Source organism: Micromys minutus (genome assembly GCF_963924665.1).
Source record: "Micromys minutus genome assembly, chromosome: 3".
Lineage (NCBI taxonomy): Eukaryota > Metazoa > Chordata > Mammalia > Rodentia > Muridae > Micromys > Micromys minutus.
In genome coordinates, this window is record NC_137972.1 from 54,623,868 (window position 1) to 54,639,567 (window position 15,700).

The window sequence follows — 15,700 nt, forward strand, 5'->3', positions numbered from 1 at the left end:
CTTCCTAGTGGGGAGGGGTGGGAGTGGCACCCAGGTCTTAAAGGACAAGAAGCTGCAGAAAATGCAGGTGACCAGCTGAGGTGTTTGTTATCTCATTATGGGATCACTAGACCTGTGACTTGAAATGAAGGTTTACTGTCTACACCTAAAACTCACCTCTGTTATCCCCTCCCTCTAAGCAGGGTGCTTACCCATCATCCTCCCCAGCCTGGTTTCTTCCTGCCAATGTGTATGATCCCTGAGCCAAAACCTGCCCTTAGGCTCAGTTCCTAGTGGTGACCACCCCTCAGGGAACAAATGGAACATTTTCTGTGCCTGGGTGGTGGTGACTCCACAGGCCATGTGAGTCAGGGTTGAGGGTGAGGATAGCTCTCCACAGAGTTTCTGTGCAGACCTGCCCTCCTTCCCTACCTCACACTGTGCTGTGACTCCCTATGCCTTTTAGAGGATGGAAGGAGCACTCCTTCCAGAGCACCACTCACCCTCAATCTTCAATCGTCTGTAATAACCAATTCTCGTGGAGCACACTCCATTCCAGCCCACAATGCCCTAGACGGTACCAATGAGAGGTTACCTCACATCCCTAAGGTCGCTCTGTGGCCTTGTGACCTGTATCTGCCTTGTGGCCAGGATGGTGGGATTCCTGCTTCCAGACGTCATTGGGGGCAAACTGAGGTGCAGAGAGGCAGGAAGTCTGGCATGAATAAAGAGTCTGTCCTTTTCCCAGAGACAAGCCTCTGCAGGGCAGGGGTGGCATCTGTGGTCAAGGTATTTTAGTGCTTGCTCTCCATTTCCTCATCCCTAACATGTGAGGGCTACGATACAGCCTATTAGAGTGTGCTGCACTGAGAAGTGGGGGGAGGGGGAAGAGGAAGGAAAACTGTTACCAACTGTCAAGGCTCAAGAACACAAGGAAGGCAATTATGGAAATGGTCAGGGAGCCCACTATGCCCCAGATCGGGCTCCTGGGTGCTCCCTGTGACAGCTGCTGTACTGCACAGTTCCCTAGCACAGAGAGATAGGTGTTTGTGGATGTGAAAGGAACCTCTGACCCAGGCTGGACAACAGTGGTGTCCATAGATTTGTGGGTGGAGTTCAATGGCAAAGCATGTGCAAGGACCATTTCTAACAAATAGAAGGAAAGAAGATGGCACCTCCACAGAGGTGTAGGATGTGGCTTTTGAGTTTGCCCCTTCTGGTAGAATTACTAAGTTCCTCTCTGTCTACAGTCTCAGCCTGACTTTCCCCCAAGTACTTCTAGTTCCTTAAATAGTACCCTGCATCCCCTAAGCCCCCCTCCCCAAAGCCTTCAGAGAAACTGGGGAGGTCGTAGCTTTGGGAAGCCATGCCCATTCTAGACCTACTTACTGGCTATAAAGTTGGCAGATGTAGAACTCATGGTAAGAAGGAGAACAAAATATAAAGAAGACTGTGGTGGGGCCCAACCTTCTAAGGGTATTGATGTCAGCCCTTCACAGGGTTCTGGCCTCTGGTACCTGACAATGTCCTCTGTCTGACCAGCTCTTGGGCACAAAATGCTTCCTGCACTGCCCTGGCATCTGCTACAGAGCAGGTAGGTAAGGTACAGGCAACGAATAGCTATACCTCTGGCTAGTGACTAGTGCCCACTGGTGTTAAGTAAACCCAGGACCAAAGCATCTGTGCCTGAGCAAAAAGGCTAGGAGACACAGGAAAGTCAAGCCTAATGGGTAGTCTGGGCAACACAGGTCCTCAAATTTGTCAGAGACACAGCTATTCCTAGCTATGGATGCAAACCTGGGGACCATATGAGACACAGAGACTAATAGGGAAGCTGGGAAAAGCTCAGCAAAGAAGAGAAAGCTGATGTGGCCATTGGTATCCTTTGTTCTTGGTCAGTGTAGGGACCAGAGGCTGTCCTGGGGTAAAGGTGAGAGAGAGGCACTGGATAGAGGGATGGATGAGAGGGTGATGGATGGAGGATGGGTACACTGATGGACAGATAGAGAGTAGGGAGCTGATGGACAGGTGGGTGGATGATTGATAGGTGGATAATTGGTGGGTGGAGGATGGGAGAATGAAAGGTGGGTAGATGGCCATTGCATGGAGAGAGATCATGGATGAGTAGATGGAGGATGGGTTGGTGGGAAGACAGATGAATAGTAGACAGATGAATGAAGAGAGGGGAGAAGCACATGAAGAGATGGGTAGAAGGGGAAGTCAACAGATGAAGAGCACATGGAGTGCTGATAAGTGGAAGGGGGCGGGAGAGGAGGGAGGAGGAGATGTGCTGGTTATATTAACCCAGGAGCCCACAGCTGGTGCACTGGAGAGACAGGTGCCCAGGTGGGGAGACAGAGAAAGCGAAAACAAAGTCTCTACCCCACGAGGCCCTGAGAAAACCCAGTTGTAGAGCATTCCCAACAAGCTGTATGTGCTGTGGAGAGTGAGGCTGAGAAGTGCCCGCCCATAAGCTCTGTCTCAGACTTTCCTTAGGTCAGGGGCTCCTTAAGGGGTTGGCAGCCTTAAATGGCAGTGCGCTTTCCTTCACTGGTGCTCACCAGGGGCTGGCCAGAGTTTTTCAGGAGCCCTGATGTCATACAGGGCCTGTAAAAATGGTGTATCAAACTTCTTGTGGTGGAAATAAGAGGGTTTTTTTGTTTTGGTTTTTTTTTTTTTTTTTTTTTTTTTTTTTTTTTGGTTGGTTGGTTGGTTTCATTTGGTTTATTGTTGGCTTTCAGAACCTCCAGGGAGGCCTTTGTTGAGAACCATCTTGTTTTCAGACCAAACGTTTGGTCTCAGTTTGGGGAATGGACAGTCTGCAGCTGCTGGAGCTCTGCTGTGGGAATCAGGCTGGAATCAAGGCAGGATTTTGATATATATATATGGCAAAGTAACAGAGCCTAGGCTCAGTGAGGTGGAGCGGTGTCTGCCCCTGAGCCTCCGTGACTTGATGCTCTGGTACCCACCGGACAGGACAGTTATCTGCAGGCTCTGGGCTTCCTGCCCTTTGGGGGTCTTCCTGGAGGCTGTGGGTGGGGAAAAAAGCCCTCCAGTGGGCTGTAGCCTGTGAGTCACTGTCCCCAGGGGCTCCTGCCTGGGAAGCCCCAGCTGGCAGTCCTAGGCCAGGCCCTGAGCAGCTGTCAGGTGGGTGTGGCTCCAGCTGGGCCCCAGTCTGAAAAGACCCCAGGGGTTCAGCCCTCCATGGTTCACCCCCCCAAAAGGGTCTAGCCTCATTTCTGGGTCAAGCCTATAGAAGGTTGGTTGGCACTCAGAATCTAGTGCCAGGCATTCAGACTCATTCCCTTTTCCAGGCATGTGATTTGTGTGCCTTAGTTTCTGTACATGGTTGACAAAGCTATTGAAATCCACTTTATGGGCTATATAGAAAAGTAGATGGTTTTGCTCATACCTTTTGGGAATTTCTCCCTGTGCCCCAGGCTCTGAGAGCTCTTGTATGTTAAGAGAAAACGGGCCAAAGAGGAGAGACCACAGCTAGTGACCCGTAACAAAGCATGGCCTGACTGGAGCTGGGAAACTCTCAGGGTTCAGTGGAATCTTTGGGAGCACACTGACATCCTAAGGCACAGTTCCAGTTTGGTCTTCTTTTCTTTTCTATCCAGGCTTCTTCTGGAGCCAGCGGCAGAGCAGACCCTTCTTAGTCCTGTGGGCAGGGCTGCAGACACGGGGCGGTGTTGGGTTTAGGCCTCTGGGGACTGGTGGAGGATGTGGGCCCGCCCTTGTCTCCACAGCCTCCCTCCCTCAGTACTGCCTCTCCAGTCCCACCCTGGCCTCTGGACACTCAGGGCAGCCCCTGGGCTCCCGGAGCTCCCACTTTGCCTCACAGTGGACGCCCCCTTCGTCCCACCCCAGTGACTCACTGCTCCCCTGGCCTTCTGCCACCCCCTGTCTCTTGGCAGGCGGCAGGCAGCAGGCTCAAGGTTGTGCTGAAGCCACGGGGTCTGGAGTGTGAGGGACGCTCAGCCACCAGGGTCTTGAGCTCCAGTTGGTCCTCCAGAAGCAACAAAGGCCGGCCCGGGAGAGCTCTGCCAGGAACTTGCAGTGGCCTGTGAGCGAGTGTCAGGGCCTTCGTCTCCTTGTCTTTGGACCTTTTGTTTTTTCATCCTCATGAAGAAGGAAGTGACCTGAGATCTCAAGACAAGAGCTATCCCCTGGCTGGGAGGAGGCTCCAGCCACTGCACCCCACTGATCCAGGCATGAAGGGTGATGGTGGTGCTGTATGGGGCCTCATGTGGAAGTACTGCATCTCCGTGAGGACCCTCAGGTACCAGGGACAGGGTGTGGAGGCGGCTTTGCCCTAAGTGGGCCAGGTGAGGGATCTGCATGGTTTGGAGGTTTGGGAGGGAACAGGGATAGAAGACAGAAAGGCTGAGCCTGGCATCCTCCAGAGAAGTGTGGAATCTAGTGGAGGGAAGCAGGAAGAGAGTGGTCCAATGTTCAGGGCATGTGCTGGCCACTGCCCCCTGGGGAAGGCCACTGGAGGTACAGGGAACAGGAGGCACTTGTTATGTAACAACCATTGGCTTTGAAGTGCAACTTGGGTGCCCACTCTGAGCTGATTCTGTTATGCCTGGGTGAACAGGGCTGGTGCTCTGTCCTTCAGTGTCCAGCGAGTGACAGTTTTTCTACCTTCCACATCACCCCATGTCAGGGAGCAAAGTACAGAATCAGGTGCTGGCTGCCCACTCAGGGCCAGCTTAAACATTCTGAGACCTGTGTGCACATTGACTCCACTTCCACCCCCACGAATTGTCCCGTCTGAAGAGGCTTTTAGGATTGGTGTGAGGATTAAATGTGACCTGAGTACCACCAGCCACCAGCCAGTGTTGAGTGTAATTACCAGCAGCCACAGTTACATTCATCATCTCAGGCCTGTGGGAGGTGCCTGGAACGTGCCCCTGTTTAGAAAGCAGGGAGGAAGGTAAAGCAGAGCTTTGAGAACCTCTGGAGAGAGACCACATAGGGACAGGGCTCTTCTGGGCAGAGGGTGGGATACCTGGGCGTGCTTCCACCTTCTCTCATGTCTGATAGGACCTGCCTAGAACAGAAAGCTGGAAGCCACAAGATCTTAAGCAAGGCTGGTCTTTCTCCTCTGAGGATGGGACCCTAGTGTCTACTTTGCATGCAGGGAATCCTAAAGTGCCACTGGGTGGGGGCGGGGGTGGGGGCTCCCTTAGAGTTTTTAACTCTTCCTTCTAGTGTGCATCTTACTTAAGAGAAGGTTTTATAAGGAATAAAGAAGCAAAGGGTCCTTACTCTTTCCAGGTTCACTAGTGTAGCAACTGCACACATCCTCCTCTTTATCCTCCTCTGACCTTTTTATTTTCTCTGCTTGTCTCTTCTCCTCTTCTTCTATTTGCTCTTTTCCCTTTTTATCTACCCCCCACCTTTTTTTCTCCACAAAATACTTGTGCTACCACTTAGGAAATACTAGTAGTGAAAGAGAGCATGATTCAGAATAAGATGTCATGCTGATGATGATGACAATTATTTTGAATAAAACATGTCTTCAAGCACCTGGGTGCTTCTGCTGAGGTGAAGCCTGTTGAGCTCCCTAGAAGCCCAGGGGAAAGGGGAAATGCAACCGCACGGTTCCTCCCACTTTAACAGGAAGCGCATGTACAGTAGCCACAGTTGCTCTACTACAAGGCAAGATTGTCTGGAGCCCTAAGCTGTGGGCCTTGGGCCCAGACAGATTTATAGTTTCCAGGCCAACACTGAGAGGCATTTTGCTTGGACAAGGATGCCAACTGGCTGTGGAAATGGAGAGGCAAAGTCCAGCCCTGGAGTGAGTCACTGGCCACCTTCCCCTGCTTTGGTTCACAATGGACCTCCTTGGGTGGGTAGCCCAGAGACCCGGCCACGAAGGGACTCATCAAGTGCCTGATGGTCACACCAACTGCAATAGGTTTTTCTGCCTCATTCTCTCCTGGAGTCTCTTGGGGTTCTCACTGGAGAACACTCAGACCTGTTCGAGAATGTAGTGAGCCAGCATGAGGAGGACCCTGTGTCTTGCACTTCTAAGTAGCTATTTGTACAAATGATCATTTTGTGCCTCAGTTTCTTCATCCACAGAATGGGAACATTGTAGAACTCCCTGTGGGAAGGTAGGGAATGCTTGTGGCCACTGGCAGTTGGTGCTGAATGCGAGAGCAGCTTGGGTGTAGATATGGGTGAGAGCCCTGTGCACTGGGTTTGCCTAGTCCTAGACTCGGCCCCCATAGGTACCATGTGTTCTGTGCTTAGCTGAGGAGGATGGACCAGGGCATGTGGGGGTGGGGTTGTTCAGAATTAGTGTTCTGGATTCTTTCCATATCCCTGCCTCCCATCCCCAGAAAGTTGAGGCTACTCCCCAGCGCCAGATATGAAGTGAGCCAGCCCAAGCAGGCTTTGGGGCAATCCCAACCCCAGGCTGCCAGGGGAGACCCAAATCCACAGATCTGTGGTGGGGCAGAGCTGGCAGCTGTTGGGGGACAAATTAGAGGGTTGTGATGGGACAGCACATACTTTTCCACTTGCGTCTTCAGATTCCCCTCCGCCTGAGCCTGTCACCCCTGGCTGGATCCCACTCACATCTGGAAAAGCATGAGGTGTACTTAGAGCTATTGCTGCTGCCGGCCCTGGCTAGCTGCCAAGGGAATCCAAGGCTCCAAGACAAGGTCTCTGTGAGGGCCACACTGGCTCCTATTAGCTCCTAGGCAGGACAACAGGGGTACAGGGCCATCTGGGTCCAGTGCCTGGGCTCTTAGAAGCTGTCTTTGGTTGTTGCTGGACTTTGCTGTTTCCACACTCAGGGAGAGAGGCAAACTGAGCCAGACTCCAGGACAAGATTAGCAGTAGGCTCTGGTGGATGGTACCAGTGGAGCACATAGTGTGACTTGCTTCCTCCCCCTTCTTTGCTTGAGTCTCAGTCAGGGCTGAGGCAGTTGTCAGAGAGAAATAAAAGGGGACACGGACTCAGAGGGGCCCACTGAATTAGAAACTTGATTCAGCCTTGTGAAAATCATATTGGAGACATTTGGAAGGCAGTGGCAAGATCCCAGCAAGCCGGGCCCCAGTGAAGAGGTACCCGTAGCTGTCACTTGTCAGCTATTGTTTTTGTTTTTGACAACCCTGTCCTCTAGCTGGCTTCCTCTGGTGACTAGTACTCTAGGTGGCCTTCAGTAAGTGCTTAGCCCTGCTCCCTTTCTCTGTGGGTTGCCCTTACCCTATACCTCATCAGGCTGTATCCCCAGCCTGCCCCCCATAGGCCATATCCTTGGGGTGTCTCCCTCAGTGCTACAGTTAGCTCTAGCTGTCAACTTGATGTAATACTAGAGTCACCTGGGAAGCGGGAACGCCAACTGAAGAACTACCCTGATCAAGTTGGCCTGTGCCTATGTCCGTGGAGCCTTTTCTTTATTGTGAATTGATATAAGGAGGGCCCGGCACACTGGGGTGGGTGCCACAGGAAGGTGGGTCTGAGCTGTGTAAGGAAAGTAGCCTAGCACACTGGGAGAACAGACCCGTGAGCAGTGTTCCTCCGTGGTCTCCGCTTCAGCTCCTGCTGGACTTCCCTTGTTGATGGGCTGTAACTCAAATAAACCCTTTCACCCCACAAGTTGCTTTTTTTTTTCCAGAATGTTTTATCACAACAGAAAACAAACTAGAACAGTCAGCTTATTCCCCAAAGGTCTGACACTCTCTCCAAGCAGACTGACTTCTCAGCCTGTCTCCATCAGGCTCAAGAAGGGCTCCACATATTGGTATATGTGGGCAAGAATGAGTTTCTCCCTTGAAAGCTCAAGAGGCAGTGAGTGTCCTAGGCTAGGCTGCCCCTGGACACACCGTGCTGACTAGGGTGGTCTTGTAGACCCTTCTCCCTCCTGTGCAGCTGTCTCTGGGCAGGAGGGCTGGGAGCAAATGGCATCTAGGCCCTGAAAGTGTCCCAGGAGCTTGCTGGAACAATCAGCCATCTGGTGCCCCGCACAGGAGGCCCTGTGCCTGTCCTCTTTCCATCCTATGCTATGCCTGCCTCAGGGAGCCTATGACAAGGAGAACCTCTTTTCTGCTTGCAGCTTTCCCCTGCTTTGCTGTTGTGCTCCTTCTTGCTGGGTGCAGTGTTGGCTCTGCACTCTGGGTCCCCAACCTACCTGCTGCCCTATCCTGATGAGGCCACAGTGGCCAGAATTCACCTGACTCCTCCCCTCCTGGACATAGCTTAGGCAGTTCGGGGCCCTTGAGCAGGATTTGGAGCTGAGTGTGGGGCAGGGGAGGAGACTGAAGGCAGAGTGGGGCCACTTCCTCCTTTCCTCCCTCGGTACTGCACCCATGGTTCTGTCCATTCCCACTGGGGCTCAGCCCTGCAAGTGCCCCTGCTCCAATGTTCTACTGTCCACCCCTCTCCTGTGTCTTTAGTTTTGAGACATATATTTACTGCATAGGCCATGCTGGCTTGGGACTCCCTGCATTGTAGGGATGTGCTCCAACCTAGGCCCTACTGAATCTCAGTACACAGTACAGTAGTCAATCCCCTCTGTGCCACTAAGTGCCAGAACAGAACCTCAGGAGAGATTCTCATAGGCAGCAGCCAACATCACTCTAAGGCCACTGTCACTCTGCAGAGGGGCCGCTGGGGCCTAAGGCCTACCTTTTTACTTTTGCCCAAGGCCCTTCTTGATGAGCCAGATAGGCAGCACTTCAGATGGGGGACGGCAGTAGCAGTCCCTACACATGGAGACACACCTTCTTTCTACCAGAATACAGAACATTCACTGAGTACTTACCCTGTGCCAGCTCAGGATAGATCGGGGGCTTAACTGCAGCAGTGTGCAAGGTAGAATATCCAGCCTCAAGGAGCAGAGGGATGGGAGAGTCGGGAAACAGACAGTTGATTGTGTCATCAAATGGGGGTCACTATCAAGAAAGCAAAAGTGGAGGGTGACAGTGACAAGTGAGCCAGCCAGAAAATCCTCTTTAGGACTTTTATCAGAATAAATGGACCCAAGATGTGGCAAGCCCACACAGTGAAATGTCCTCAGCCATAAAGGGAGTGAAATCTCAACCCCAGTTACAGCCTGGCTGACCCTGGAAGGTGTGTCAAGTAAAAGAGGGTCATCAAGAAGGCCACATGCTGACTCCATGCATAGAAATTTCTAGAACAGACACCTCTGCAGAGACAGAAAGCAGAGTAGGGCCTGCCCTCGCCATGGAGAAGCACAGAAACACAGGTACAGTCTTGTTTTGGAAGCAAGGTGACTCTGAACTAAGATGTGGTGACAGGCATGGAGATACTGCATCTACGGGCTCACTTTAACCCGGTGAAGTGCATCAATTACCCCTGAATGAAATGGCTTCTACAACATGAAGGGGAGAAAAAAGAAAGTGGTCTGAGCAGGTAGCCTTGAGTAGAGGCTGACCAAGAGAGTGAGCTGGAGAAGACCCTGTGAGCAGAGGGCACACCAGGTACAATGACCCTGAGGCAGGAGCCACCTTTGTGTTTACAGCCTGGCAGTCAAGTAGGAGTGAGGAAGGAAGTGGGTGGGGCCAGCCCCTGAGGAGGACATGCATAGTTTTGGGGTAAAGAGACTGTAGATGAGGTTTCTAGACACTTCCATGAAGAGATGAGACCACTAGGAAGGGAGGTACATGGTAATAATGAGGGCCATTGTCTCAATAGGGGACACTGTCCTCAAGGGAGACATGCAGGCTACAGACAGCAACAGTGAGAACTCAGACAGGGACAATTGCATTCCTCCTTGGAGTGGCAATATGGGGGCTTTGATGTGAGGAGAAAGCTCTCTGGATGCAGGCTTGGGTGTGGCCTTAAGGAGGTAGGCACAGCCAGCTGGAGAGGCCTCATTGTGACCTTATGTGGGGCAGGGTCTTTAATTCATGGAGACCTCAGAGAACCCTCATCTTGATCCCAGAGGATGAGGATGGTCACTGTGCTCTGCCAAATCTAGCCCTGAATCCCAATTAGTCCCAAACTGGTTTCAAAGTAAGTAGGGCATTCTCTTCAGTATAGCCACCTTACTTAGCCTTTGTCAGGCAGGCTCAGACTGATCCTCAGTGGGACTGTAGTACCCACGTGGCCAGAAACCCAGCCGGGGCTTGGCATTCTGAACAAAGCAGGCTGGCCGAAACTCGAGTGGCCCGAAACGCGATAGGTCACAGGAGGCTGGCCAGAGAGCAGCTGCATTATTTATTGTCTGTCCAGTGTGGTTGTTTGAACTGGCCAGGCCTTGAAGGAACCCTCTGGGCAGTATCTTGTACAGGGTGGGTGCGGGCCCCAGGGTGCTTCCCTTACCTGGGGCGGAGCTTCCTGGATGCTAGCTGACAGGGGAGGAAGTTAGACGTCAGGGTTGTGGTGGGGCGGTCCCCTGGTAGGGAGGGCCTGAGGTCTATCATCCCTAGGGCCCAAGGAGGCAGGTCAGACACTGGCTCCAGTGAGGTCTCCAGTCTAACCCTGGGACACCGTGAGTACCACTTGTTTCATCTGGGAGCTTGTGAGGGGCTGGTGACTCTCAGCAGACTACAGGGTCAGCAGTTGGGACCTCTTGTGAAGGTTTGCACTGTTTCTAAGGAGCTGTTCTGAGTAAGTGCTTTTCTCTGCCTAAGAGACATAGTCTGAGCCAGGCCCTGGAGCCCAGGTGCTTCCCCACAGCTGCCTGAGGGCCACATCAACTACAGGAAAAGCTCTTCAGGGCCATAGGCCAGCATGGGCCTAGAGATGCACAAGACCTGTTGGCCCACCTATTTATAGGCTACCTGAGAAAGGGGCCTTTGGCCACACCTACTCCATAACCAAGCAAACTGAGTACCTTGGGGGCTCAGGGCTCCTGGTTTGTGGCATAACACACTTTATGTCCCCATTGCCACCGTCCTTTGACTTCTCAGAGCATGAAGTTTGGAGACTTGGGGCAAAAGGAGTCCTTGCCAGGCCTAGCCTAGGATTCCTGCCTATTAGTGGATATTGGTGCTGAGAAGATCCTGCTATGGTCAGTCCCAACCCACACCTCTGAGTATTTCCTGCAGGTGCCACATGCCCCACCCTCACCCCAGCCCCCATCAGGAGCCACCTGACCAATGACAGTTCGGCTTGTTTCATTTCTTTATTTCTTTCTGAGCCTGAGTCTGGGAGAGTCTTGGAGGAACAGTCCCTGAGTTGTACTGTGCTCTAGGAAATACTTTTTGATGAGGGTATGGGGCTGAACTCATCTACATCCCTAGGGGAGTTCCCTTCCCAGATCCCATCAGGTCTCATGACACTCCAGAGAGGGAGGCTTCAGTGTTCTGTGTAAAGCCAGCCTTAGAGATGTGGGGACATCTGTCTGGTGTCATTTGGCTGGTGGATGTTTGGGAGTTGAGGTGCAAACCTGGAAAGAGTCTAGGCCTTGCTTTCAATGCAGTCTTCTGTAGTGCCAGCGAAGGAGAGAATGTCTCATCACTTCCCTGTTGCTGGCTCTGTTTTTCCATATGTCAAAGGCTGGCTCCCGTGAAGCCCCTGGCTGGTGGAGGGAGCTGGGCTGAGAGTCCTTGCTTTTTTAGAGCTTAGCTAGCAAGAGTCTCCTGATAACCTCGGGGACCTTGGAGAGTTGGTCTCTTTTGTGTAGCCTTTGTGGGGCTGCAGGGCCCAAGTTGGATTTAGGCTCCTGTGCCTGAGACCCATGGCAGTCCAACCCAAAAGATCTTCTGAACACAGGTCAGAAAGTATGTGACTATGAGCTAGGACAACCAAGAATCCACGAGGACCTCAGACATTTTCCTCAGTCTTTTGCCACCTGTCAGCTAGGCAAGTAGGACCTTTCAGCACTTGGTGACGTGACTCTAAGCAAAGTATCTTAAACATTATCCATTTAAATTGATTAAATCTCACATCAAGCATTTATGAATTACGCCAAGCATTACTTCCTGAATGCTAAGGCGCTGCCTTGTCTATGGAACTAACAAAAGGTGGTAAACTTGATCTAACCAGTTGCTCACCCGGCGTAGGGTCCTCAAGCAGAACTAAACTAACACAGCAGCATGGTGAATCTGAGAAAGCTGGCGGCACAGGACGAGGGAAGGCAGGATGGTAGGACTGGTTTTATTTTGATGGTCCCACATTGCTTTTGAGAAAGCACCTGCTGGTCATGAGGCTGCTGAGGCCAGTCAGTGTGTATGTGGTGGGGTCCTCTTTATGGGCTCTGTTTCGTGGTCCCTCCCATGCCCCAAATTCAAGCCAGTATGACTCCGGAAATTCCAGGACAGAGGTAGCAGGACTGGCCAAGCAGAAGGTGAGTCCAGGCTGAGTCCAGCAAGTGGGGCAGCGAGGTGGCTGCCAGCTGGCACACAAAGTAGGGTGCTGGGCTGTGGTCAGGCTGCAGGTTAACAGCCCTGACTCGGTGTCAGCGCTGCTCTTTAACTGGTTATATGACCTTGTTGCACACCTTGTCTCTTGCCATGAGGACCTTGTTACTTCCAAGTGAGAAAAAGGCCCAAACCAAACAGGCTGAAGCTGAGAGAGGTTTCAATGGTTCAAGAAACCAAGAAGTGAAGGGGTGATTGTGTCAGGAGCCATAGGATCTCGTGACTGTGGCTCCGCTGGTGGATTTGGTGTTTTCCATATTTGCCTACTGTGTTCACCCTGAGTCAGGCTGTCTCCATGTAGGCGGTCTTAGCATGCGGCAAGTGTTCAGAAAACCTTAGCCATCTCCTTACATTCACTGTCATCACCCCGTGACAAGCCAGCTAGTGAGCAACGCGCTTTTCTCCATAAAGTTGTTTGCTGTGTACTCGAGGTGGGGGGAGGGGAGAAGAGGAAATTGCCACACAGGGCAGTCAGGGCTGAGGAAGGGGTGAGCTAGCAGGCCAGAGGAGGAACATCAAATTTCTCACAGGGGCTCCCAGGAGTTCCCTGGGGTGGGGTGGGTGGCAATTGTGTTACATTTTGATACAATGGAGGGGACTTGGCTATGTGGGTTCAGTAGTGGTGATGATGAAATAGGGCTCCTAATTCAGCCCACCCTGAGATCTGACTGGACTCTGAGGAACCCAGGACATGGGAGGGAAAGGTACCCCTGGGCCCAGGTGCTACGCAGTGGTAGAGCACTGGCCCAGCAGGTACAAAGCTGTGGATTCTGTCCCCATCCTTATGAAAAGGAGAGGCCCCAGATGGCAGTTATACAGAGAGAATGCACATTTAGTGGACACCTACTGTATAGAAGGTTCTATCTATTTTCTAGCTACTTCTGAAGGTTCCTTACACCTTTGTAGAGAATGGGCAGCAGTTTCTGGATCTAAGGCTGGCTTTGGTTGGAACTCATTCTTTGGCTAGGTCCTGTGGTCTTGACTGCTGTTAGGTGGCTGCTGGGATGTCACCCATGAAGGTGACATATAGGGAAGTCATCATGCTCAGAACAGCATGTGTTCAGGAGTGTGTTGAAATATCTTCCCAGCAGTCCAACTGCAGAGCCTCTGTCAGCAGCTGCAGTGAAGGCAGCCACAGTTGGTCTGAAACCAAGGCCTGGAGACAGCCAAGCCTGGTAAAGGGTGAAGTGGAAGGCCTTGGTGGAAGTGACAAAGGACAGATACTTGCTCTTGAGTACCAGTGTTTAAATCCTGTGTACTAATTGACTCCTAGTATCTGCTCCCATCGGGGAAAAGAGGAGCTGGTGGGACACACATGGGTGTGTTCCGTGGCTGAGACCCATTTCATAGGGAATGAGCAATCCTGGGCAGCCCCCCCCCCATACCTCAGTTTCCTCATCTGAGAAATGACGTCAACCCTAGAGTTAAGACTATATAACAACCAGCAGTATATCAAGGGAGATGCCATGGCAACAGCACAGTAAACATCTGGATTATTAATTCCCAGAAAGAGATGGAGTCTCAATTTGAACTAGAGTCCTTAAATGTCACCATTTTGCAACCCTGGACTTCAGCCTCCTGGGAAGCTGTTTCAGGCCCAGTGTCCTGAGATAGGTACATGCTTAGCTGTATAATGGTCAAGCCTAATGCCTGGCAAACACTGAACTGAAAGCAGAACTTCCAGTATGTCAGCTCCTGAATGTTCTTGACAGTGAGACAGAGGAACCTGAAAGTAAAGAAAAAATCAACCAGTGCCCTTTGTCCTGAAGCTGTAGCCTTTCCTGGGTCGCCAAGGTAGATGTTTAAGACATTTTAGGGTACTGGGGAAGAAATTCTGGGAAGTGATATTGAAGACAGGTCTGATGGAAGCCAGGACAGGGTCCTGGACAGAGTAGGCAGGTCATTTACCACCATGGTGTATGGAAAACAACTGTTCCTCTGGAGTCATATGGGCCTTGGGGGCATTGAGGATCTAGGTTAAGGTTAGGATGAAATCTGCTGAGGTCTAGAGGTTCATCATACTATCTCCTCCTGTAAGAGTCAACAGGCAAGCAGTGGGTATCCTTTCCACTGTGACTGAAGACCAAGTCACTCCACACTGGCTGTTTATCTCCTTCTGTTCCTGAGGAGGTTCTGGTACAGATGAATTTAGGGTTCTACCTGTGTGTGCAGTTGCTGGAGTCTCTCCCTTATTTCACTGTTTGCAGTTAATCAGCCTGACTGGGGATTTTCTCATATGACAGCCTCTGCTTGGCCTGGCCCTTGGGTTTTCTGCTCAGCCTTGAAAAACTTCTAGACCCTTAGTCCGAACATAAAACCAGAGCATTGGGGCATTCTGGGCTAGAGACTGAACAAATAGGTAAGTTCTTGCAAACTGACAATCTTATGGGATCAATTACAGACCTGGTGACAGCACACATAGTCATTCTTTGCCATCGCTCCAAAGTGGTCTCTGATGTCCCCACTTTATAAGTAAAAAAACCTAGGCTTGGGGGAGACTGAAAGTTCACAGTTAGCAAGTGGCCTCAGGTCCCAATTAGCTTGGTCCCCAAAGCCTAGCTAGCTCCCCTTTCTTCCTTGACAACTTATCTGGATCCACCCTGATCCCAGTGAGTTATGTGAACTCATCCCAATTCATAGTGTGTCCCAGGATGCCTGGGGTACTTGCCAGAGGATAGATTAGCTGAAAAGACCCTGGGCCGGAGAGAGACAAGGCTCTGTGGCACAAAGGATAGATTCTAGTGTTTCTCAGAGGAACTGGGGTAACTTTGGTGACGCTTAGTCTTACAGAGGAAGAATTCAAAAGGAAGCTGAGGACAATTTATTACAGGTTCAGTAAAACAAACAAACAAACAAACAGCATAAGCAAGTTGGAAATCTCATTGGCCTCTAGGAGGAGGCATGCTGAGGGAGTCATGTCTTTAGAGGTACACATGGAGGTCAGAGAATCAAAAAGCCCACAACAGTTGGGAAATGATGCTTAGGAATACAGAGCCATGGTTCACAGTTTATATGCCACCAGATTCCAGGCTCTTGTGTCCCAGGGCAGAGGAATGTTTTCATAAGGGACTGGTGGTTAGAAGTAGACATAGCAATAGTTGATTAAGAAAGGAAAAGTACTCCAAGGATAGAGGTGGGCTTACAAGCCTGATTAGGTTCTTTGTAGTGTCTGCCTTGCCTGTTTGTGTTTCCTGGTCTTTCCTCCTGTATGTACTGTTGGTTATGAAGCCCAATAAAGACTTCCAGTCTTCCTCAGCAAACTGACTTAATTCCTAGGTTGATGGTGATGTCTTATTTCAGGGACCCTATTCTGCTACTCTAGTGTTTTGAGCTTTTCAGTTTCACCTGCTGTCTCCTTGAGGACATAAAC

At 51.2% G+C, this 15,700-nt stretch overlaps 1 protein-coding gene across 5 annotated transcripts in view; it reads left to right on the forward strand.

The window, feature by feature from the left end:
• Nucleotides 1-15,700, forward strand: part of IQSEC1 (IQ motif and Sec7 domain ArfGEF 1) — a 117,125-nt gene that overhangs the window by 12,351 nt on the left and 89,074 nt on the right. For 2 of the 5 annotated variants that reach the window (XM_080914994.1, XM_080914997.1), the window contains exon 1: nucleotides 4,164-4,264. The exons of the other annotated variants lie outside the window; for them this stretch is intronic. In XM_080914994.1, coding sequence (XP_080771120.1) covers nucleotides 4,197-4,264 — 68 coding nt within the window. In that variant the 5' untranslated portion in view covers nucleotides 4,164-4,196. Of the gene's footprint in view, nucleotides 1-4,163; nucleotides 4,265-15,700 lie in introns of those variants that run through there. 5 annotated transcript variants of the gene reach the window in all.